Source organism: Drosophila nasuta, chromosome X (assembly GCF_023558535.2).
Source record: "Drosophila nasuta strain 15112-1781.00 chromosome X, ASM2355853v1, whole genome shotgun sequence".
Lineage (NCBI taxonomy): Eukaryota > Metazoa > Arthropoda > Insecta > Diptera > Drosophilidae > Drosophila > Drosophila nasuta.
The window spans coordinates 25,433,938-25,457,776 of NC_083459.1; the positions used below are offsets into that span (position 1 = coordinate 25,433,938).

General features: G+C 38.6%; 2 protein-coding genes across 2 annotated transcripts; one reads left to right on the plus strand and one right to left on the minus strand.

Annotated features, from left to right (window-relative positions):
• The first annotated feature begins 504 nt into the window (after window positions 1-504).
• LOC132796932 (sialin) lies at window positions 505-3,907 on the plus strand. The gene is made up of 2 exons (XM_060808293.1): window positions 505-1,037; window positions 1,102-3,907. The coding sequence occupies exons 1-2, from the start codon at window positions 872-874 to the stop codon at window positions 2,682-2,684; spliced, it is 1,749 nt and encodes a 582-aa protein (XP_060664276.1). The 5' UTR covers window positions 505-871; the 3' UTR covers window positions 2,685-3,907.
• A 44-nt stretch (window positions 3,908-3,951) lies between these two features.
• On the minus strand, window positions 3,952-22,677 carry LOC132796931 (neprilysin-1). Its single transcript, XM_060808292.1, has 9 exons — window positions 22,335-22,677; window positions 18,609-19,245; window positions 11,812-11,943; window positions 9,270-9,397; window positions 9,067-9,184; window positions 6,307-7,313; window positions 6,079-6,241; window positions 4,813-5,129; window positions 3,952-4,754 (listed from the first exon to the last, which is right to left on the minus strand). Exons 2-9 carry the CDS (start codon window positions 19,039-19,041, stop codon window positions 4,482-4,484), a joined length of 2,571 nt encoding a protein of 856 aa, XP_060664275.1. The 5' UTR covers window positions 19,042-19,245; window positions 22,335-22,677; the 3' UTR covers window positions 3,952-4,481.
• Window positions 22,678-23,839: the final 1,162 nt, after the last annotated feature.

The window sequence follows — 23,839 nt, forward strand, 5'->3', positions numbered from 1 at the left end:
TAACCAGATAAATATAGCATATACATATATATATATATATATATATATATACATTGTATATGCGATGTGGGAATTGGAAGTAAATCCGAACAATTGTTATTTGCAGTTTACAAATCAGCTAAACACAACGCCTTCCCATTCAATTCAACTCATTAAATGACGCAGAAGAGAGCGGCCATATTGTTGTTGTTGTTGTTGTTCTTGTTTTGCTCTACTTTCACAAAGCGAGAGAGCGAGCACAAAAAGCACAAATAGTGGAGCATGAGAGAGCGTCGCGACTCGCGAGAGAGATAGAGAGACAGGCAGAGAGCGTGAGTGAACGAGCGAGCGAGCGAGCATGTGAGTGGTTAAAGCTTCAGCAAAAGTAACAGCAACAACAACAAGCGACAGTTACATCGCATTTTTGGCTGCTTAGACTTAGTTGTTGTTGCTATTACTGGTGCTGCCGCCGTCGCTGACGTCGCTGCCGACAGCGCTGTCTCTGTTTTGCTTTCCGTAATTATTACGACGCTTCAGTCGCAGCCCGCTCCAGCTGTTGGTGAGTTGTCTTTGCTTTCTGGGCTGCGTCGTCATCGCGTCGTTGGTTTGTTGCTGCTGCTGCTGCTGCTGCTGTTGGTTGTTATTGTTAGACGCAAAAGAAAAAAAGTATACTTAACACACAACAAAAGCAAAAACAAAGAGAAAGAGAAAATGTGCTGGCAATTGCACAAGAACTAACGCGGTACCAAGCACAAAAAATAATAATAATAAGTTTCCCATTGGAAACTTCGCTAGGCAAGCTAAGAACCCACAACATCAAATCCAATTGGATAACTGTGGACAAACTGGAGTTCCTATTGGAGTCATCGAGTGTAGGTAAGAATTAATCGACATGCCGCCACATCGCTGGACGGACGAAACACGCGACACCAGCTGCTATTACGGTAATCTGCTGGCGCGTTCCTCCTCCGATGCCGATGACGATGACACCGAACCCGACGCCGATGCCGATGACGAACGCGGCGCCCTCTGCCCCGGCGATACGCCTCTAATCCCAGGTGAGAATACTCCAACTAACATACAAACGTATATGTATTTCAATAACATTATTGATTTGCTTAGGTGCCGAGGATGATGCAGCTGGCGGCGATTGCCTGCAAACGCGTCACATATTCGGGCTGATGGGTTTCCTTGGCTTTGGCGTCGTCTATGCCATGCGTGTCAATCTCTCTGTGGCCATTGTGGCGATGGTGAATCAAACCGCCATTCCCCAACAGCTATACAACGGCAACAGCTCCATCCCCGATAACGACACCTGCCCGTTGCCCGGACCAAATCAAACGATGCCCAATCGCTATTGGCCGCACTCGGTTGCAGCGGCCACGCAGGGTGAATTCGTGTGGGATGAGGCCACCCAGGGACTGGTGCTCGGCAGCTTCTTCTATGGGTATGTGCTCACCCAAGTGCCTGGCGGACGCATGGCTGAGCTGTTGGGCGGCAAACGCATCTATGGCTATGGCGTTCTCATAACAGCGCTCTTCACGCTCCTCACGCCGCTGGCGGCGCACATTGATCTTCCGCTCCTGGTGCTGGTGCGCATCCTGGAGGGCATGGGCGAGGGTGTCACATATCCGGCCATGCATGCCATGCTGGCGCATTGGATACCGCCGTTGGAGCGGAATAAGTTTGCGGCCATCGTTTATGCCGGTTCCAACATTGGCACCGTCATCTCCATGCCCCTTACGGGTTGGCTCTGCTCGCAGGAATTCCTCGGCGGCTGGCCATCGGCATTCTACATCTTTGGTGTGCTCGGGATTGTGTGGTTTGGCTGCTGGATGTATTTGGTGTACGACAAGCCGAGTGAACATCCGCGCATCTCACGTAAAGAGCGAGCCTACATCGAGCGTGCTCTCCAGCTGCCCCAGGAGGATGAAACGGAGTCGCAGGCGGAGGCGGAGGCGGAGACACGGCATAGCGATGCAATACCATGGAGCTCGCTGTTGACCAGCGTTCCACTGTGGGCCATCCTCTTGACGCAGTGCGGCCAGAGTTGGGCGTTCTACACACAGCTGACGGAGCTGCCCACATACATGAGCAACATCCTCCACTTTGACATCCAATCGAATGCCATGCTCAATGCCATTCCGTATCTGACATCGTGGTTCATGGGCATCGCCTGTTCCGCTTTGGCGGATTGGTTGCTCGCCCGTCGCTACATCAGCCAGCTGAATTCGTACAAGCTGTGGAACAGCATTTCATCGCTCATCCCATCGCTGGGCCTGATTGGCATCATCTATGTGGGCTGTGATTGGGTCTGGGTCACCTTCATGCTCGCTGGCGTCGGTTCCTTTGGCGGCGCCGTCTACGCTGGCAATCAGATGAATCACATTGCGCTGAGTCCCCGCTATGCTGGCACCATGTATGGCATCACCAATTCGGCGGCGAATATCTGCGGATTTCTCGCTCCTTACGTCATCGGGCTGATCATCAATCATCGCGAGACGTTGACGCAGTGGCACATTGTCTTTTGGCTGGCGGTGGGTTTGAATGTTGCTGGGAATTTCATCTATTTGATGTTTGCCAGCGCCGACGAACAATCCTGGTCATTGCGGTCAACTGGAAGTGGAAATGAAACTGGAAGTGCAAATGGAAATGGAGCAGCTAGAGAAGTTCCAGCTGCATCGCGACAAACGCTGAGCATCTAGCGTCGGGTCAACGAGTTCATTCTCTTCCATCCCAGCAGAAAAGAAAACCATTTAGTGCATAAGCATGTGTGATAATTCCGCGTGGAATGATTTTTGTTGTTGTTGAAGACACAGTATTTTGCATTGTCGGGTTCCAGTGCACTTCCAGTTGTTTGCAGTTTACAAAACTGCGCCACGGTACCAAAAACAAACAAACAGAAAACAGAAAACATGAAAAAGTTAAACACAGTACACAGCGCTTCCAGTGACCTTCCAGTGCAAACTTGTCTTGCCCTTCCAGTGGCACTTCCACTGGCTCTCATCTCAGTGCTAACAATTGTAAATGCAGCGCGATTTCCAGTGTCTAGATGATTTACTTCCTTTTAATATAGTATATATTTGATGTACTTTGATTATAGTGACTTAAGCTTATTTCCAGCTCACTGGAAGTTACTTCCAGTGACTTTTAAAGCATTTAGCAATGCTACTACTTCTTTGCACTATGTATTTTATAAGCTTTCCAAGCGAATTCATTTCCAGCCGCTTTCACTGACTTTCCAGTCTTACTTTTTGTGCTGTATTCGTCTTTTTAACAGAACAACTATTAGTTGTGTTTTTACGCTTCTTGCTCAAACTCACTTCCAGGTAACTTCCAGTAAATTCTGCACACTTCTGTCGTAACTTTCACTACGCTTACTCTGCACTCACTCTCTCGATGCATTTTCATAGCCCTTCCAGCGGTTTCCAGTTGACTAGGCAACGACTTTCCCAACTTGGCTATGAATTTGAAATTACTTTTAACTGTACCAATCGTTATATGTACTATATATGTAATACTATTAGGTGCGATATCGCTTTTTAAACTATATGGACTGTGTTTTGCTAGACGTTTTTATATCCATATATATACTATATATAGCTGTTATACGATATGTGTTAATCAGGAGATACGAGTACATATTATGACAAACTAGGGTCTTCTCATGGACCTATCCATAGCTTTAGTATGGTGACCGCCTCGCCTTGTGTGTGTGTGTGAGTGTGGTTAGCCCGAAACGAAATTATACAAATACTATATTATACTATATACATGATATATCCAGTTATACATATACATATATTCTATATATAAGCAACATATCAATCGGATGGCAAACGAGAATGTCATGTAACTACATATACTATATACATATATACCATATATATATGCAAGAATAAAATCGCACAAACATATCGTAAACTGATGCAAAACGTGACTTACTTTTAGCTACACTATTATCGTAAGTAACTTTCCGATCTGCATTATTTTCGCTTCGTTTTCGTTTCGTTTACTTTACTTTTATTAGGAATATTCATGCCGTTTCTTATATACGCTGTTTTACTTACGAAGGGAAGAGAGTTTCGGGTACATGGGGGTGACAGTGATATTGGGATGGATAAAGGTTGCTGCTTAGATATGGCATTCATATTACATTTTACAAATACAAATACAATTAGTTATATAGTATATTAAAGTATACTATGTCCGTACTATCGCGTTATATATATATGTATATAATTAATAATTGCTATAACAAAGCGAAAACAAAATTCACAAAAAAAGAGATTAGATAAAAAAAAAAAACAAAGAGTGAGTGAGGAATTGAAATAATAACAAAACAAAGAGACGCCCTTAAATATTCTTCCGATGTTGTAGATGTAGTTGTAGTTGTAGTAGTAGTAGGTACATATATGATATATATATTATATATATATATATATAAAAATAAACTTATACAAAAGCATTTGACGATATGCTGCTCGTGTGTGATCCAGACTCTACCAGACGCTGCATTTGTTCGCCGGATTCATGGTGCTGCCGATTTCGCAGTTGTAAGCGCGTGCGAAATCGCGCGAATTCGAGAGCGGACCCAGGACTCGGACAAAGCCGGGCGAATGCACAGACGATCGGATCTTGGTTAACGCATCCTGCGGTCGCATCGAACCGCACCAAATTTGCGCATAGTTGAGAAAGAAGAGCTGATCGTGCGTCATATTCAGCGCCGGCAACAGTTGCTCCCTCCCATGCAGCTTCTCCCACTTCTTGTATGCCTAAAAAGATGATTATCAGTAAAATGTGATAATGAAGTGTGCATTGTTCGGTACTCACTCGGAATGCCTGCTTTAGGCCACCGTTGTCCGCAATATTCTCACCCTGCGTCATCCGCCCGTCCATGAACATGTCCACCTCGTTGATCTTGTACCGCGAATACTGATCGATCACACATTGAGTGCGCTCACGGAACGCCTCGATGGTCGCATTGTTCCACCACTGCATCATGTTGCCCTCCTTATCGAACTGTCGCCCCTTGTCGTCGAAGCCATGCGTGATCTCGTGTCCGATCACCACGCCAATGCCGCCATAGTTGAGCGACTTGGGAAAGTGCTGACTGTAGAACAACGGTTGCAATATGCCAGCGGGAAAGACTGAGAAAGAGATCAAGTTCAAGACAGGTTGAAAGATTGTAAGTAAGAAAACTACAGTCGAGTAAGTTTGAAAGTATTTCTTAAATAACTTCTACACGTTTTATCTGATCTATATATAAAAAGGGAAGTGACGATCAGTGAATACTAATCACGAGTTAAAGTAATTTAGCACTTTGCAAATCAGATTGCTAATTAAAGAATAGCTAACAAACATGAAGTATGCATCGATAGGAAAAAGTTTAGAATGAACAAATATTTAGGGAATATCTTGAAGAAAAGAGTTGTAAAATATGTGAAATGGAAACAAGAATTCATCTATAGCATACAGATAGAATTATAGAATACTTACTAAAAGGTATGCTTTTTAGTTTTAGTTTAATTCAATCTTAAAAAGTAGCTGCTATAGATGAATTCTTTATTACATTTCTAAGTAATTCCAAACTGTAAAGTTTAAAAGGAACATTTTTGAACAAAAATAGGTTAGCTGGACCTTAATTTGATAATTTAATAAAGAAAAAGGTGATCTATAAAGAGCAGAAACTTAAACTTTATTAAATAAAGATTTTATAAGTAAAAATGGAAAAACAACAACAAAGAGGCGATCTTCACATGTGCAGAAACCAAAAACTCGTACTTTATTAAATAAAGATGTTACGGCTTAGAGTTGAAGATCAAATGAAATGACAAAGATTGTAAGAAACAGAAAAATAAGGGAAGGGAGGGGAAAAAACTCAAGGTGAACAATGAAGAAAAATGTTCTACGAAAAAGTAAGTTGATAAAATAAAATAATGCAAAATGCTGAATCAGCTGAAGAGCAGAAAATATATACATATGTATGTTATTATATGTAGTCTAATATACATATATATTTTCATATTACATATTGTATTACATAGAAGAAAGAAGATCGAAGTTGCAACATTGAAGCTTAAGCTACGTCGTGCTCACCTATATCATTTTTGTTGGGATTGTAGAAGGCATTGACCACCGCTGGCTCAGTGGTCCACTTCTCCTTGTCCACCGGCTGGCGCAGCAGATGCAACAGCTTCTCCGACTCCCAGTGCAGAATGCTTAGCACATTGTCGATAAAATTGTCCGAGACAATCGTAAGCTATAAGAAAGAAGATAGAGTTAGTTAAGCGATAGCAAAGATTGAAAGATATAGAAACCACTTACATTGACATACTCCTGCTCCAGTTCGGTGACATTGGTGAGTATCTCGGGGTAGCCGATGCGTTCGTTCATCGAATCAGCCTTCTCTTTGGCCACCGCCCGTGTCTCATCGTCCATCCAATGATTCTCGGCGAGCAGCTCATTGAACGCAGCGCGTATGTTGTGAATCATCTCGAGGGCAACCTCTTTGCTATCCTGATTGAAATTATCCCGTATGAACAACGCACCGACAGCGACGCCCAACTTTTTGTTCGTCCATTCGACGCACTGCGACCACCGAGTGCGCTCCGATTGAATGCCCATCAGGATTTTGCGAAACTCGACTCGCTCCCGCTGAAAATCATCAATCATATGCGTGACCAGCGACATGACCAAACGCCACAGCATATAGTTGTGTATAACCCGACGATCCGTTCGCTTCAATATGTGTCCCATCTCCTGCAAATACTGCAACCCATACGTGACCAACGGTTCGTCCTCCTCCAGTTTGATATCATCGCCCAGCGCCGTCTGCAGATACGTCGTCCAGTTGAGCTGCGGCACAAGTGTTTGCACCTCACGCAACGACATCTTGCGATAGATGACGCTCGTATCGTGACGATCAGCCTCCGCCAGCGACACATTCACCAGCTGCGTCTCGAAGAGCACCACCTCCTGAAGTTCAGCTGCTGCGGTCGCCGGATTGGCGCCCAACAGCAGCGCAATCTGTGTCATATACTTGTGATACGCCTGCCGATCGTTGTAGCTGCTCGCCTTCAGGTAATAATCTCGCGATGGCAACGCATATTGCAGCTGATCCATTTGCAGTATGTTCACCGAACTGTTCTTGTCATCCGCTCCCACATACAGCTCGATCAGCACCGCTTCGCTGTAGTTCAGTCGCAGCACGCCCATCAGCTGCTCCACGCTCAGATCCGACGGCGGCTGCCAATCCGTCTCGATCACCGGCCAGCCGCCCAAGGCTCGCAGCACTTGCTCCAGCCGACCGACGCCTATTTTGCGTATTTGGGCTGCAAGAAGAAGTTGTTTTCAATAAACTGACTAAGATGAACATTTAAGTAGTTAACTCTACTCGAGCTTACATCCCAAAGCATTTCCTATTTTCACTGCATTACTTTCTCGACAACTAGTAAATTGATTTATAATGCTACCATCTTAAGAACTCTATGAACATTTGAAAATTATTATTAAAAGATATTTAAATTGTAATAAACAAAGATCCTCGCTGTCCGTAAGATATTATCAGTTAAATATACAAAATTAATACTGAAAAATTACTGAAATATACCTTAATGAATATCTGACTGAGACATCCTTAAATATACTAAATTAACAATGGTGTATTGACAAAAACAATAAATACATTCCAAAGCATTTCCTATTTTCACTGCATTACTTTCTTATTTATTTATAATGCTTCTAACTTAAGAACTCTATTAACATTTGAAAATAATTATAGTAAATCAACTAAAGATATTTAAATTGTAATAAACAAAGATCCTCGCTGTCCTTAAGGTATTATCAGTTAAATATACAAAATGAATACCGAAAAATGACTGAAATATACCTTAATGAATATCTGACTGAGACATCCTTAAATATACTAATTTAATACCACAAAAAGATGTATATTTGGTATATTGACAAAAATAATAAATTCATTCAAAAGCATTTCATATTTCTACTGCATTTACTTTCTCGACAACTAATAAATTGATTTATAATGCTACTAACTTAAAAGCTTTGTTCGATATTATCAGTCAAATATACCAAAAAATGCTTAAATATACCGAAATTAATACATTGGACTGAGAGATCCTTAAATATACTAAATTATTACTGAAAATACTGCCACATACCAATAATTATATTTGGTATATTGACCAAAATAACAAACTCCACATTTTTCCACTGCATTACTTTCTCGACTACTAATAAATTTATTTGTGAACTCTATAAAAATTCGAAAGTGATTATATTAAAACAACTAAAGATATTTCAGGATTTATATTATTGTTTAAATATACCAAATCCATACCGAAATAATACTGAAACACACCAAAATGCATTTTTGGTATATTGACAAAAGTTTCATACATTTTTAGTAGACACGAAGTTATAAAACCATTAAACAAAAATAGAAATTTATAAAGCTCTGGATTGGTGGAAAACTGTGCTAATCATTTTGTTATCATATTAATCAATATATTTTGACATCCTAAATCTTTATTTTATATTACGTTGAATTTAAAATGTATATTTTGTTGCGCGTTTTATCACTTAAAATTATGTATTTGACATCAAGAGGATTTACCATTCGAGTACCCCCAAATAACGTTTTAATTAGCGAACAGACATCAATATCAATATCATGATAACTGATAGCTTTAGCTGGAAAATTAGCAAAGTCTAGCTGGTGTATTATCCGATATCTTGATAGCTTCATGAGCGGAAAGACGGATAAGATAGTGACTGTTACTCGTATTTGATGTCTAGACATACATATAATGAATATTGAGTCTTCTGATATTTTACATTTAGTGAGCTAAGTCATTAAATTTGATATTTGCATTTTAAATTTCTGTGCCAACTCTACGTTTAAATACTATATTTCTATTACTATTTATTATTACATTTTATTATTGAAATATAAAAACGAATATTGCATTTCAAAATAAACATTTCATTTTTTAATAATTTTAGTATTTTTCTAGCAATCGTAGTATTTTATGTATTTCACTCAATATTTTTGGAGCTACTCACGTATGTCCATGCAGCTCTTGAAGAAGGTCTTCGCCTTGATCGTTGCCTCGTTGTCACGATCATCGATCGGTTCATCGAGAACGCCTCGCAGCACCAACTGCTGCTGGTCGGAGAGCACCTAAAGAGCATCGTTTTTTTGGGAGAGAGCTCTATTAGAGTTACATAATAAATCGCTGGCAGCGACAAAAATATTGCAAGCTTACCTCAAACGTGCTGATCGAGCTGCGATCCTCGGGAATGGGATGCACTTTATTCCAAGTGCCGCAGGCAAACTGAAAGAAGTCCTCACACGGATCGGCCGTCAAGTCCATGGCCGATAGTAAAGAGGCCGCTGCAATCGATGTGATAAAAACAAGCGGTCAATCTATGCAAACAGTAAATCAATAGCTTATCTAGCAGCTGTGAATTCCCATGTCATAATTCATAAATGCTGCGTTCATAAAACACACTCTCACATTTTATCATCCAAACAAAATTTACGCCAAAAGTTTGTTCAAAGGAATTCCTATACTCGTACTTTCTTTTTTTTTTGATTTGGTGAGTGTCTGCAAAAGTTAATTGCAGCCAAACTGTTGAAACAAACAAAAGGGGCGACACATCCATAAATCACAGCAACTATGCGCATTCAAAATTTGAACCAGTGCTGCCAACTCTGTTCGAAAAAGGAGCTGCCGTCAGAGCTAATAAATCACACTCACGATAGACGCCACAGACAATTGAGCGAACGACGCTATCTATTCAGATAATGGACATTATTTTATGCACCGTTTTGCACTTCAAAAAGCATGTTCGCAAACTTTCAATTCAATTTTAGTGCAACGGCGCTCTTCAAACTGGCTGCCCTAAAAAGTATGCTACAAATATTTCACAAAATTTCATCGAAAATTCGCAGTGTAAATTTCTTTGATTTATAAAGAAAATTCATGGGAATCTAAGTTAAAAAATTTGAAATATATATTTAAAGGCGTATACATAAATTTCATATTGCAAGATTCCAATAGTCGTTTGAACTTCATATCAAATTCCAAATGGATCAATTTTCAGCTTAGGATTAACTATGTAAATAGGTGCATATTATGCTTGAGTTTCGAACAGTATGTGGGAAATATTTAATTTGGAATTAACAAAAAAAAAGTATGACGCATCTTCTATTAGCATCTCACAATTTTTTAGTATTAAAAACTTTCAAGGCGGAACTCATTTTCAATTCAATTGCCACGCAAAACACAAAACCCGAATGGGAAATGGAAAATGGGATGAGTTTGGGATTCCAACTACGCACATCCTTGGTTGCCAATTAATGAAATGTCTTGGAGTTTGCCGCATTTTGTGGCATAAAAGCGCGAAGCACTTACCAAAAAAAACAAGAAAAAGAAAGAGAAAAACAATTGTCTCCGAGGGAGGCAGAGAGAGAAGAAGTGAGGAGCGCATTAACTATTCTGCGGCGGCGACTATTATGCATTTGTTATGCATGCATGCGATGTGGCATGCGGCATGCGGCATATGCGACATGTGGCATCAACCAAATGTCACATTCCCAGCTCACATTCTCTTCGCTCTCCTCTCTCCGCTCATCGCTCGCTTTCTCTCCGAGTTTCTCGCTCTCTTGGGGCGACCCATAAAAAGGTCGTTAAACGCCGACTGTCTTTCGCTTGCCGATGGAGGGCAAGAGGAAAGGGTTGGGAGGGGGAGGAGCGACAAGGACTCGCTGGAGACGCTTGATGACTTGGCAAATGCATTTGGACATATAACCGTGTGGCCATCATCAAAGCCATACCGGGACATATAATCAACATCAAATGCGAGTCGCTGCCGATAAACCACGCTTAATTGCTAATAAATAATTGAAAAGGCGCCTTCGCTTTGTCACCCCTTTCATCCCCCACCCAAGGCGGGGAAGGAGGCGTGGCATACGCACACAACCATAGAGAGAGAGAGGAAGACTGACAGCGCCGCCATTTGGCTGTCAGGAAGAGTAACAAGTAAGAAAGCTATAGTTTAGTGTGCTCGACTGTGAGATACCCTGTACCGATTTTGAATAAAAGCAAACAAAGTCGATATTATTCTAAAAATATACCAAATTAATATACCCCAAAAATACTAAGAAGTAAGAAAGCAACATAGTTTGAATAAAAGCAAAACATTGCGGTATTACATTTAATATACCAAATTCATACACCACAAAAACACTAAAAATATACCGAAAGTTAATTTGGTATACTCATATAGTAATACATTCCTTAGTGAGTAGGATTTTTTGCCTATACAAACAAATTTTTTTTAAATAACTTCTACTATTTCTAATCGCAATGAAATTTTCAGGAATCCATTATAATATAGTTGTTATTCTATGTAGCAAAAATTTATTGATTTACCGAGACGGAAGTAGGCGTGGCAAAAATTTGAAACAAACTTTATCTGCGTGCAAACATAATAAGTGCTGTCTAAAAAATTATGCCTTCATCTCTTATAGCCTCTAAGATCTTGGTTTTCATACAGACGGACAAACAGACAGACGGACTGTTGACGCTGATTAATAATATATATACTTTATAGGGTCAGAGATGTCTCCTTTTGCCTGCTACATACATTTCATGGAGTCACAAGGTCATAATACCCTTCTACCTTGTGGGTATCGGGTATAAAAACCAAGTGCCTGCTAACGACAGCAAAATCCCGCAATGTCCCGCATCATCATCATCATCGTGGACATCATCGTTGTGGTCAGGTGGTCAACTTACTCACCTGTTCGCACGCATTCCTGCGTCATGCAGATGTTTTCCTGACCGCCATCTCCTCCTGTCAGTCCTCCTCCTCCTCCTCCACCTCCTCGTCCTGCCCCGTGGCCAACTCCATCTGAGCTCGTCTTGTAGTCATCTGCAATTAGAGAACATTTTTCAGTTTCGCTAACAGGTATTCAATTGTCTCTTTCACACACACACACACACATACACTCATAACACACACACACGCACACCTTTTAAAAAAGCTCTAGAAATTCCCCCCCTTAAGATAGACGCTGTCTCGATTTAAAAACCACTCAGGCAAATTGAATTTGAATTTTTCATTAAAACGGATTTACAACATCGCCAGCCAGTTGAGTTAAAGGCATAGCAATTAAACGTTGACCGACTGGCAGTTACCCTCTAATTTTTCAAGCGTTTCAAGTGCTTTAAAATTTTATAAAGCATGACTTGAAACACACATTTTCAATAAAAACCATCAACTCAAAGTTGGAGAACAGCTTATCAATTTAAAATTAATAGCAAAGTGAGGTATACCCTGTAAAAAAGTATTTGAACTATTTATATACTTTCTTAACTAATTGTATAACTTTCCTATTCAACATTTCTCCACATTTCGCTAAATGAAATCAAATTTAGTAATATTAAATAATAGGTTAGAAATACTAGAAGATACCCTGTAAAGCCAGCATCTAAGCAAAAGTATTTGAACTAATTATGTACTTTTTTAACCAATTATACAACTTTCCTATAACAAAAAAGTATTTGAACTATTTTTTACCCAATTGTACAACTTTGGTATCCAAAATTTCTTCACATTTCGCTAAATGAAATAAAATTTAATATGAATAATGGGCTGGACAAACTTGCATATGAAATGGGAAAAGCAAGAAAATGTTTTCAGCTTTAAGTGAGCGCAACATTTATTTGTAACATTGTGGGTTACCTTGTGTAGTTCTTTTGGGGGTAATATAAGTGACAACCCCATGAAAATAAATACAAGAAAGGGAATGAACGAGAAGGAGAGAGACAGAGAGCGAGAGAGGAGGGGAAGGGGGAGAGAAAGTTCTACATCGACAGCTCATTTTTTATTTAATGAACATAAAAAGTTGACGGCTCAACGTGTTTCGCCTCCTTCCATCTCCTGCTGCTGGTCGATAGCTCATCGATTGGAGGCACTCGGAATACACGGCACATGTTGCATGTGGCCCTTTTATAATTGTACTCCCCTCTCTCTCTCTCTCTCTCTCCCTCTGTCTCTTTCTGCTGCGCATTTGATTCAGCTGGTTGAATAACAATTTACATATTCTGCAAGTTCCTTTGGCTTCCTTGCCTTGGCTCGCTTGCGTTTCCATTGGGGGCAAATCAAACACCTTCGTCGCTAATACCGAACCCGACACCGGATGTTTGCCACAATGTTGCACCACCATCAGTTGGGCTTTATTGTGTTGTATAGTATCCCAGCCACAGGAAGAAGCTCCTCGAGTAATTAGCTCAAGTGTTTATACATCTAATTGGTTCACTTCTGTTCAGTTCAGCTGGGGAAAAGTACACGAGGCAAAAGTGGGATTCGAGGAAGTTCACACCAAAGATGTGGAAATGTGGCAAACAAAGCCCCAAAAAAGGAAATAAACAAGTGGGGCAAAAGTGAGAGTTCACATAAAATTTCGTGTTCAGGTAAACCAATTTATGTATCATGTAGGTTATTGATTAACATAGAGAAATCAACATAGGAAATTTTAACACACTATATAATACGGTAACTGAGATATGAGCTTTGAAACAGATGGACAGACGGAACGCCGGATAATGACTGTTAGTAAATTTCAGAAAGGAATCACACTTCTTAAATACATTTCAATATTTATACGTTTCGAAAAAATATTGTATTACTAGTTCAATAAAAACAAATATATTTTAAAACATTTTCAAATAAAGGTCGCATCACAAATCGATTTCCATTGCAGCGTTTCATTTCCAGCATTCCAGCTGCACTTGATGCTGATCACGTCCATCGTATCGCGTGATCAATTCGATTATCGATTATTCTCATGGAATTTTCCCATCTCTAATCAAATTGCGCATACGCAATTTTGCATCGTGCATCTGCACGAAAGCAACGTGGATCAATGCGAAATGTAGATCAAGTTAATAAATTATGTGTGAATAATGAATGAAATAAAAATGTGATCAATTGGGGAGTAGAGCTGGTAAGTTGATCATTAAAGAATATACAAACTTTTCTCAATTTCCAAATAAAAAATCAGCATCAGCATTCTTTACTATATATATTACATATAAAAATGCGAAATGACGAAATGCAATTGAAAAGTGAAAGTGACGGTAACAAAGAATTCAATGCAAAAAAGTAAATTGCTCAATGAAAATCGTGGAAATTTTAAAAGTCTGACATAATTTGCATTTAAAGCACATATAGTAAACATATATTTCATACTTATATGAAATGACGTAATGCAAATGCAATTGCATAAGCGAAAGTAAAAATGCTGCCAAATGCCGGTAAAAAAGAATTCAAATTGATATTGCGAGAAATTAATGAATGAATTATATACAGAATTGAGATAATTACACAAGGGTGTGAAAAAATGAGACAGATCAAACAAATTTGGCAAATTCTCGAACAAAGAAAATCAGCAGATTTCACAGGCAAATCTGCTAATGTGCTTTCCATATACGATATATTATATTTCGGTAATATTTCTTGTGATAAAGAAGTTACAAAATATATGGCTAAAAACATAATTTGGAATCATTCACTTTGCATAGCTTATCTACTATATACATCTGAGGATTAAAAAATATCACCACCAAGTAATAAAGCTACAGTCGAGTGTGCTCGACTCTGAGATACCCGATATTCATTTTGAATAAAATAAAAACAGTGCGGTATTAATTTTAAAATATACCAACTATCAACCAAGGATATTTTTAGTATATTGAGATACTACTACATTCAAAATATACCAAATATTGAAGTGGGTGTTTCTTTCATACAAAAGTGTTTCTTAAATAACTTCTATAAATTGTATCTGATCGCATTTAAACTATTCCTAAATACAGTAGTTATTATTGTATGTACCGAAAACCGACTCTACCTTCAAAATTAAGCTTGTTATTTATTTTTTTTGCGATTTGGGTGTGACAAAAGTTTAGAAGCAACTTGATCTGCGTGCAAAAATACCAAGTGCGGTTGAAGTGCTGTTATGTCTCTATCTCTAATAGTCTCTGAGATCTAGGTGTTCATACAGACGGACGGACGGACGGACATACAGACAGACACACAGACGAACATAGCTGTATCGTATTTTACTTTATGGGTTCAGAGATTTTTCCTTCTACCTGTTACATATATACATTTGAAATTTACTTTGATTCCATAAATAAATTACTGAATTAAATGTACTATATATACAAAATTAGTTTTTTAAATTTGCATTACCAGAACCTTCAACAGAAAGAAAGGTAGAAATAAAAATGTTATTTTATATAAACCTATCAAATATGCATCTCATTATGTATTATATATTTTTACCAATATCTGAACTTGGCCAGCTTAATGTTGTTTTTTTTTTCTTATTCACACCACTCGCAACGTATTTATAGATAACAAACTTATTTTTAAAGCTGTGTGTTGAGAGTTTTATATAGGCTTTTGATGATGATGATAATGTTGATGATGGTGGCAGGTGGAAAAGGGTCGTTGAATGAATGAATTTCATGTTTTTGGTGCTAAATATGAAAAGCACGTTTTTTTTACAACATGTCGCACGTTGTGTGTATGTGTGTGTGTGTGTGTGTGTGTGTGTGTGTGTGTGTGTGTGTGTGTGTGTGTGTGTGTGTGTGTGTGTGTGTGTGTGTGTGTGTGTGTGTGTGTGTGTGTGTGTGTGTGTGTGTGTGTGTGTGTGTGTGTGTGTGTGTGTGTGTGTGTGTGTGTGTGTGTGTGTGTGTGTGTGTGTGTGTGTGTGTGTGTGTGTGAGTCATTCAATTAAATAGACTTGCGCTGGCAAATCGATTGAAAGTCCGCAACAAGCGAAGAATTCCTAGGGACAATTGATTGGTTTTCCCAAAATGTAAATGAGAAACGAGGCATTGGAAGGTGCGGGGGTGCAAGGGGCAGATAACACAGATAATGAGAGCAGTAAAAATGTTGTTGCTGATGTTGTTGTTGCTGTTGTGCTATGCGAATGAATGCAAAATGTTGAGCAATGCCACAAAGGGACTTGAGAAGAAGGCATCAGCAAGAAGGTGGCGGTTGAAGGGGGAGATGGAGACGGAGAGGGAAGGGGGGAGGGAGGAGGGTTGTGGCCTGGCTGGAATGTGCGAGCCACAAAAGTGACACAGGAAACAGGCGCTGTGGCATTGTTGCCGCCTGTTGCTGCTGCTGCTGCTGCTGCTGCTTGTTTGACATATTTTATAATTGAATTTCAAAGCGTCGCACGGGGCATTTAATGCAGGCGGAAATGAAAGGCGCCACAGCTCGCTCTGTGGCACGTGGTATGTACGTAAGTGTGTGTGTGTGTAGCACTGTCAACAGCAGCAGCAGCAGCAGCCGCCTGTTGCTCTGCCTCACTAACTGAGTGACTGACTAAATGAGTGATTGAATGAGTGACCGAATGCCGCCTGTTGCTCGTTGCTTGCTGCTTGCTGCCTGTTGCTCGTTGCTGCGTTGCTGCGTTGAAAGGAAATTGAGTTTTTGCAGCATTTGTGTTTTTGAGCATTGCGGATATGACACGCCCCCTCCGTCACTCCCCCTTTTACATAATGCGCCACACAGAATTCACTTAACATGCAATGCTACAGAGCAAACGGATGCCGACACTTGATTGCCTGCGCTGTTGCTGTTGCTGACCCAATTTCGTGTGCCAACTGTTGTTCCTGTTGCAACTTTGCTGTTGTTGTTGTTGTTGCAACAACACCGCTTCATTGTCTCAGTCCCTGCAGAGCTGCTTGCAACTTTGAAATTTTCAAGCAATTCTCGTTGCCCACTACGAATTCTTCTGCCGGATTTCATTCTTTACATCCACTTCTACTGTGGATTCTTCGACTATTCTACTGTCCACATTTAGTATTCTTTAGTGATAACTTTTCTGTTAAACATACTCTTAATTCCATTGTTGTTGCTACTGATAATTCTATATGGCTAATTATGTCCACTACCCATTTGATAGAAAGGTATTTGTGCCGATAGGAAGGAAACAGCGGTTTACTAATTTTGTATATTTGGAAAACTATTTTTTATATACCAAATATCAAATCAGTATATTTGCAGTACTTTTTCGGTTTATTAATTTTGAATGAAATAGTTTATTTATATACCAAATATTAAATCAATATTTTTTCGGTTGATACTTGAATAAAATAGTATATTTATATACCAAATATCGAATCAGTATTATTTCAGTTTATTAATTTTGAATGAAATAGTTTATTTATATACCAAATATCGAATCAGTATTATTTCAGTTTATTAATTTTGAATGAAATAGTTTATTTATATACCAAATATTAAATCAATATTTTTTCGGTTGATACTTGAATAAAATAGTATATTTATATCCATACCAAATATCGAATCAGTATTATTTGAGTTTATTAATTTCGAATAAAATAGTATATTTATATACCAAATATCGAATCAGTATTATTTCAGTTTATTAATGTTGAATGAAATAGTTTATTTATATACCAAATATTATTCAATCAATATTTTTTCGGTTGATACTTGAATAAAATAGTATATTTATATACTAAATATCGAATCAGTATTATTTCAGTTTAATTTTGAATGGTACAGTATATTTATACATATATAAAATTTCAATTCAGTATTTTTCGGACAATTCTTGAATAAATAGTATAATTATATACCAAATATCAAAATAGTACCTTTTAAGTAATTTTTGCTTTTATTAAAAATGCTTAGCGGGTATTTCACAGTCAGGCACAGTCAACTGTAGCTTTCGATCTTTCTATTCTACAGTTGATTGAATTAATTAATTCAATTGTGAATTCCTCTACTAATCTTACTATTATTTCTTCTGCTTTAGTAATTAATAATTTAGCTGCGAACATTTTCAATTTTGCAGAGGTTTTTTTTATATCTTTGCTGCATTTCATGGTCTTTACATATCATTTAAATGTTTTCTGTATTTACTGCATTTTCTACTGCTGAATTTAATGGCTTTTGATCACAATTTACTGCTTACTTTTGTAGCTACTTTTGTAAGATTTACTACTTCGACTTTTAAGACTATTTTCACTAATTTTTACAACTGTTTATTTTAATATTAATTAGTCCATAATTGCTTAAGTTGCTAAGTTAACTAAAACTGATGCCAATGTTTCCTCTGCCATTTCTCACTCACAGTCTTTAACATTAGTAACCCGCTTAGTTGTCACTTCGCTTCTGCGTGTAATTTGCACTTAACGGCCACAGAGTATTTAATACTGAAATTCACATAGCAATATTTGATACACACTTAACACTGACACACACAAACAAATAACAAAAAATAGTATTGATAATAAAAACAAATGCTATTGCTTTTGTCTTTTCATTTAACGGCCTCTGAGTTTAGCTGCAATTGAGGCTGTTAAGTGAGTAATAGGTAATAAGTGTAGTCATATTTACAACTGCTTTTAGTTGATTGTACTACAAATTTCGATTGCTATTGCTATTCAGTCACCAACTCATTTTACTGCTATACATTTAACTATCACAAGTGCAACTTTTATTGCTGTTGGACAACTGTTGCTGGTTGTTGGTTGTTGACTTACCGGCATCCGTTAGCTCGTTGCGCGGATAGAACTGACACTGCTGATGCAGGCTGGCAAAGTAGATGGCCAGAGCACCGATTGCGGCGCCCAGAACCGTGAATGCGATGGCAAGAACAAAGAGACGCCGCCGTTGCTGTGTCTCCTTTAACAGCAACCAATCGCTGGCCACGGCCGTTGAGGCAGCAACAGTTGCATTGCGTCCACTCCCATCCGGACTGAGAAACACAACAGTTGGCAGCTTATGTTGCTGCTGCTGTTGCTGTGGCTGTTGCTGCTGCTGTGGCAACTGTTGTTGCTGCTGCTGCGGCTGTTGACCCAGCAGCGGCGATACGACCGTCGCATTTAGCTCATCGAGCGCATTCGACTGCAGATAACCATTGTTCAGTTTGTTGTCACTTGTGGGCGCTGTGCCGCCGCTGGGCGTGGCCAACATATCGCTAACAAGCTGACGCTGCTGCTGCCGCAGTCGCAGTCGTTGCCGCTGCCGCTGCTGCTGCTTTTAACTTTTATCAGTTGCCTTTAGTTTGCTATTGATTTATTGACACCAGCGGCGGCTTATGAATAATCTGCAATGATGTTCCAACTGTCCACACTGCGGCTTTGCCAGTTAAGCTTCGCGCTCTTCACGTTGTCGGCACTGCAAAAACAGAAGACCACAATGACAACAACAAAAGATATTGATACATACACACACACACACATACACATGAAAGAGAATCAAAATAAACAACTTAATACGCATTATCATTCAACTGTTTCAAGTGCTTCTTCGACTGTGGTCACATGTGACCATCCACGAAATACCCGCTCATGACATCGTTGAAGGCAAATGCATCCTGCTTAAGGTGTATCTGATTTTGAAGCTACGAAGTTGGCAGCGCTTCAGTGACAAGTGGACAGTGCTGCACTTTCCTTGTATTGTTGTATACTATGCAATAACTTTCAATGGAGTTGGCAGCTCACATTCTCTTCTTTACTCGAGGCGCATCTGATTTTAACATTCATTTTCATACGAAGTCACGAAGTTACGAAGTTGACAGCGCTTCAGTGACAAGTGGACAGAGCTGCACTTTTCTTCTATTGTTGTATACTATGCAATAACTTTCAATGGAGTTGGCAGCTCACATTCTCTTCTTTACTCGAGGCGCATCTGATTTTGACATTCATAGTTACGAAGCTACGAAGTTGGCAGCGCTTCACTAACAAGTGGACAGAGCTGCACTTTTCTTCTGTTGCTGTATACTATGCAATAACTTTCAATGGAGATGGCAGCTCACATTCTCTTCTTTGCTCGAGGCGAATCTGATTCTGACATTCATTTTCTTACGAAGTTACGAAGTGACAAGTGGACAGTGCTGCACTTTTCTTATGTAGTATTTTATAACTGGTCAATGACTTTCTGTGAAGTTGGCAGCTCCCATTCTTTTCTTTACTCTCTAAGAAGCCAGCAGCAGAGTGAGAAGTGGAAAGTGCTGCACTTTTCTTGTACTGTTGTATTTTACAACAGCACCAGAGTGACAAGTTGACAGGACAAATTTAGACGCATTTCGTATTCAATCCTTTGTGTTCTTTAAATGCGTTAAACTAAGTTTGTCAGAAGTTCTACATATAACATTTATTAAATATGAACTACCATTTACACACTGCTCAATGCTATTCCAACTGTCAATTGCAATATATTTATTGCAAGTATTTATCAATTGAAATTGCAATACAGTAAACACAAGGTGGCAGCTTTGTCATTCCAACTTAATGTCACATAATAAAAATGCAAATGAACGATATAAGCTCGTCAATAAATCATTGTGTTAAGTAACTTAAGCACTTGTGAATTTTGACAGACAGTTTGAATAAAAAAAAAACGGAGAAAATCGAGTTTGACAACATGTTAAGTTTGCTTATTTCGCTTTGACAGCCGCATGCGAAATTGTCTTTTATATAAATGAAATTCTTTAACAACATTTTCCAAGCTAGTTACGAGTAATGAAAAGTGTTCTACCAGAATGCACCGAACTAAACAAGCTAGGTAATATGATACAAGCGTTCTATAATCATTTTGTAAGTGCAAACATTACAACAACGACAATAGCTATGAAATTATAATAAGATTGTAGATATAAATAACCATTAGGGTTAACCACAATTAGGCATAACTTTGGGTTCTAAATGATGAAAAAATAATCTGAAGCTCTAACAAATTTGCATTAATTTTCTTCACAGTTTATATAATTTCTTCAAAACACTTTCATTGAGAAACAAATATATATCTCGTACCTTGAGTCGTATGAGTAATATTTATAAAAGCTTTGAACTCTAGCCGCTGGCATATAAATAAAACTGGTTAGATCGGATAATGATATCATATAGCTGTCATAGGAACTATAGCTCAAAAAAACGTGTTTCTGTCTCAAATCATTAATTCGTATTCTTTTTTTGTTTTAGAAATTTCGCTTAATTAATGAAAACGATATGAGTTATTATAAAACAATAATTTTTTTAGATTTTATTTCTTTTTTTTTTTGGTAAGACAATTTAACGACACATTTATCATCGATCTTCAACTATATAGGTTTTATTTCGGTAATTCTATTTGTTCTACAATTTATATTTGGAAATCCTTCATTAAGTAATTTTTACTAGCTAAAATTTGTTAATTTTAGGTGTTTAAAATTCTTAGAGAAACAGATTAGATTTTCATATATATTTGAGTAATATAAACATTACAGATTTTTCCGGGCATGTATTTTGCCAATTCCTTATAAATCCAATTCGTATTTTAATATAAAATATCAATACCCCTAGAAATTTGTATAGAATTTGAGTTGGAGGCTCGTCGAAATTATACAGGTTTTTTACTGGCTTTTATTTTGTTGTTGTCTGAACCCAGCCTAATTGTCATAAATATTGCATTAAATCTCGTTGTCGATTGTTGCTGTTCTCCTTCTCGTTCCTAGGTGCAATACCATAATTTGATAGGCCCACTGACTGTCTGACTGCCTCAAGTGTCTAACACGATCATGGTAAACATGTTTGTGCTTGTTTGTGGTGGGTCGCCGGAAAGGCCGCGTAAAACGCATAAGAGAGAGAGATGCAAACAAAAAAAAGTTGCTCAACTTAAGATACAATTGAGATTTCTACAAATTTGCAAACTGAAACTAGTTCCCATCCATATTAAGAAACAGAAACGTAGATTAAAAGATTTGAATCAAAAGAGAGAGAGAGAGAGAGAGAGAGATGGAGAAGAGAAGACGCAGCTGGAGACAAGAGCTCTGTTGTTAAGCATGGGCCGCACCTGCGCAGGCTGCGGCCAAAAATGGTTTGGAGATTATGACGTTTGGAGACTTTGAGGCTGATTAGACGCCGTTAAGCCGGCAAAAAAAAAAATAATAATAATAATAACGCGCACTAATTTGATCTCGTGATTAAAATATTAAAGGCAAATTAACAATTTAAGCGTTTTATGCAAATCGCTTCAACAATTTTGCCAGTCTTTCCACGTGAATTCTCTTTTGTAGCTGGCAACAACAAAAAAAACTTAAATACACAACACAAAAAGGAATTGTCAAAAAAAAATCACCACACCAAAAAATAGAAACATTTGCATTTCACATTGTATAACAAGTTAGACACAATAATAATACTAATCTATACTAAAGATTATTAGCAATATTCGGTACGATTCACTTTAGTAGTTTGTTAAATTTATAACTCAGAGATTTGCATTACTTTTTATTGCTGTAACACCTTAATTGCCTTTTGCTGCGATTTGTTGCTGTTTGTTGTCGTGAAGTACGTTTTTCTATTAATATATTAATTCGGTTTTTTTTTCTTTTTGCCTGATATTTATATAGCCTTCGTAGGCCTCGTTTTTATTTTTGTTTTGAACAACAGTTACATTTAGCGCTTGCTTTTGCGTGTTGCGATTAGTGCGCTAGTGTGTGTGTGTGTGTGTGTGTCTGCGTGCGTGTAAATGAGCATATGGATGCGTGTGTGAGAATTGTTTTTGTTTGTGTTTGGTTGTGCCGCCAAACCGCGCGAAGCGACTTCTCGTTTCGAACTGAACGCTGTGAACTGTCCTTAGCTTTTAAGCAGCAGGCGGCGGCAACTGTCGCCGCGGACAGCGGCAGCAGCGACGCAACGCGACGCGACGCGACGCCAGCGCAGACGGGTGGGCGCGCGCTAACGGGCAATTTTGACAGCGTGCGCCGGCAAACTCGACGCGACGACGACATAAAAAGCTCTTTTCCTTCATTTGCCTCCCTCTTGCTCGTTCTCTCTTGCACAAAAGGAAGTGCAGGCAAGGCAAAAACACACACGCACACAAAACTAAACGCGCTATTTGCTTAGTGTGTGCCATTTGGGCACACTTAAACACACAGGTACACTAACTACATACATTCATACATATGTATGTATTTGCATATGTATGTATGCAAATGGTATTCTCCCAAAAAATATGCCATTTTACACTCTTCTTCTTTTACACTCACCTTCGCCATTTTTGTCATTCGTCATCCTTGATTGTTCAATTTATTTTTTGGGGTGGGCATTATCAATGCGTGATCATCGTGTTTGTCATTTGTCAACAATTTTCATGTTGTCCATTGTCCAACAACAAAAAAATTAATTACCGCCCTGTTTCAACGATAAGGCGCTATAGCAACAACAACGCAAATGAAAACAATGAAACGGACACAATTTTGTGCTTTGGCTTAGATTAATCATACTCCAAAAAACCTTTATATATGTATACGTACATATATATATATATATATTTGATGCTAGGCCACTTCAGAGATACTTGAGATTTAATCACATTGATAAACCGTTGTTTACACGTTTCCCACATGCTTTTATTATTTATTAATATCGACATGAAAACGTAATGAAAATGCGACGCGCGGTATTTTTCATTGCTTCCATTTTTTGTTTTATCCAATTCCCTGATGCGCGACCCCTTGCAATTGATTGGGTTGAATAGACGAGTGTGTGCACTTAATGCCCGATCAAATCACAATTGCGTGGCAACTTTCAATTACAAATACGATTTACCGATTAACTGATTGATTGTACATTAATTTCGTTAAGTGCGTTTCCTTTCAATTCAGAGTGGACGGCAAGAAAAAAAACTGAAATTCAAATAGTACATTTTGTAATTAGTGTGGCCGTTGAGGTCGGCCGTTAAAATATACCAAGTGACTCGTATCAATACAGTACTAATTGCATTGTCC

What these genes read in the sequence shown, in the direction of transcription:
- LOC132796932 (XM_060808293.1), top strand. Translation starts at nt 872, where the DNA reads ATGCCGCCACATCGCTGGACGGACGAAACACGCGACACCAGCTGCTAT. An exon ending in CGATACGCCTCTAATCCCAG is followed by an intron (nt 1,038 to 1,101) that starts GTGAGAATACTC and finishes TGATTTGCTTAG; the next exon opens with GTGCCGAGGATGATGCAGCT.
- LOC132796931 (XM_060808292.1), bottom strand. Translation starts at nt 19,041, where the DNA reads ATGTTGGCCACGCCCAGCGGCGGCACAGCGCCCACAAGTGACAACAAA. An exon ending in CAACGAGCTAACGGATGCCG is followed by an intron (nt 11,944 to 18,608) that starts GTAAGTCAACAA and finishes CTCTAATTGCAG; the next exon opens with ATGACTACAAGACGAGCTCA. An exon ending in TCCCAACAAAAATGATATAG is followed by an intron (nt 5,130 to 6,078) that starts GTGAGCACGACG and finishes TCTCTTTCTCAG; the next exon opens with TCTTTCCCGCTGGCATATTG.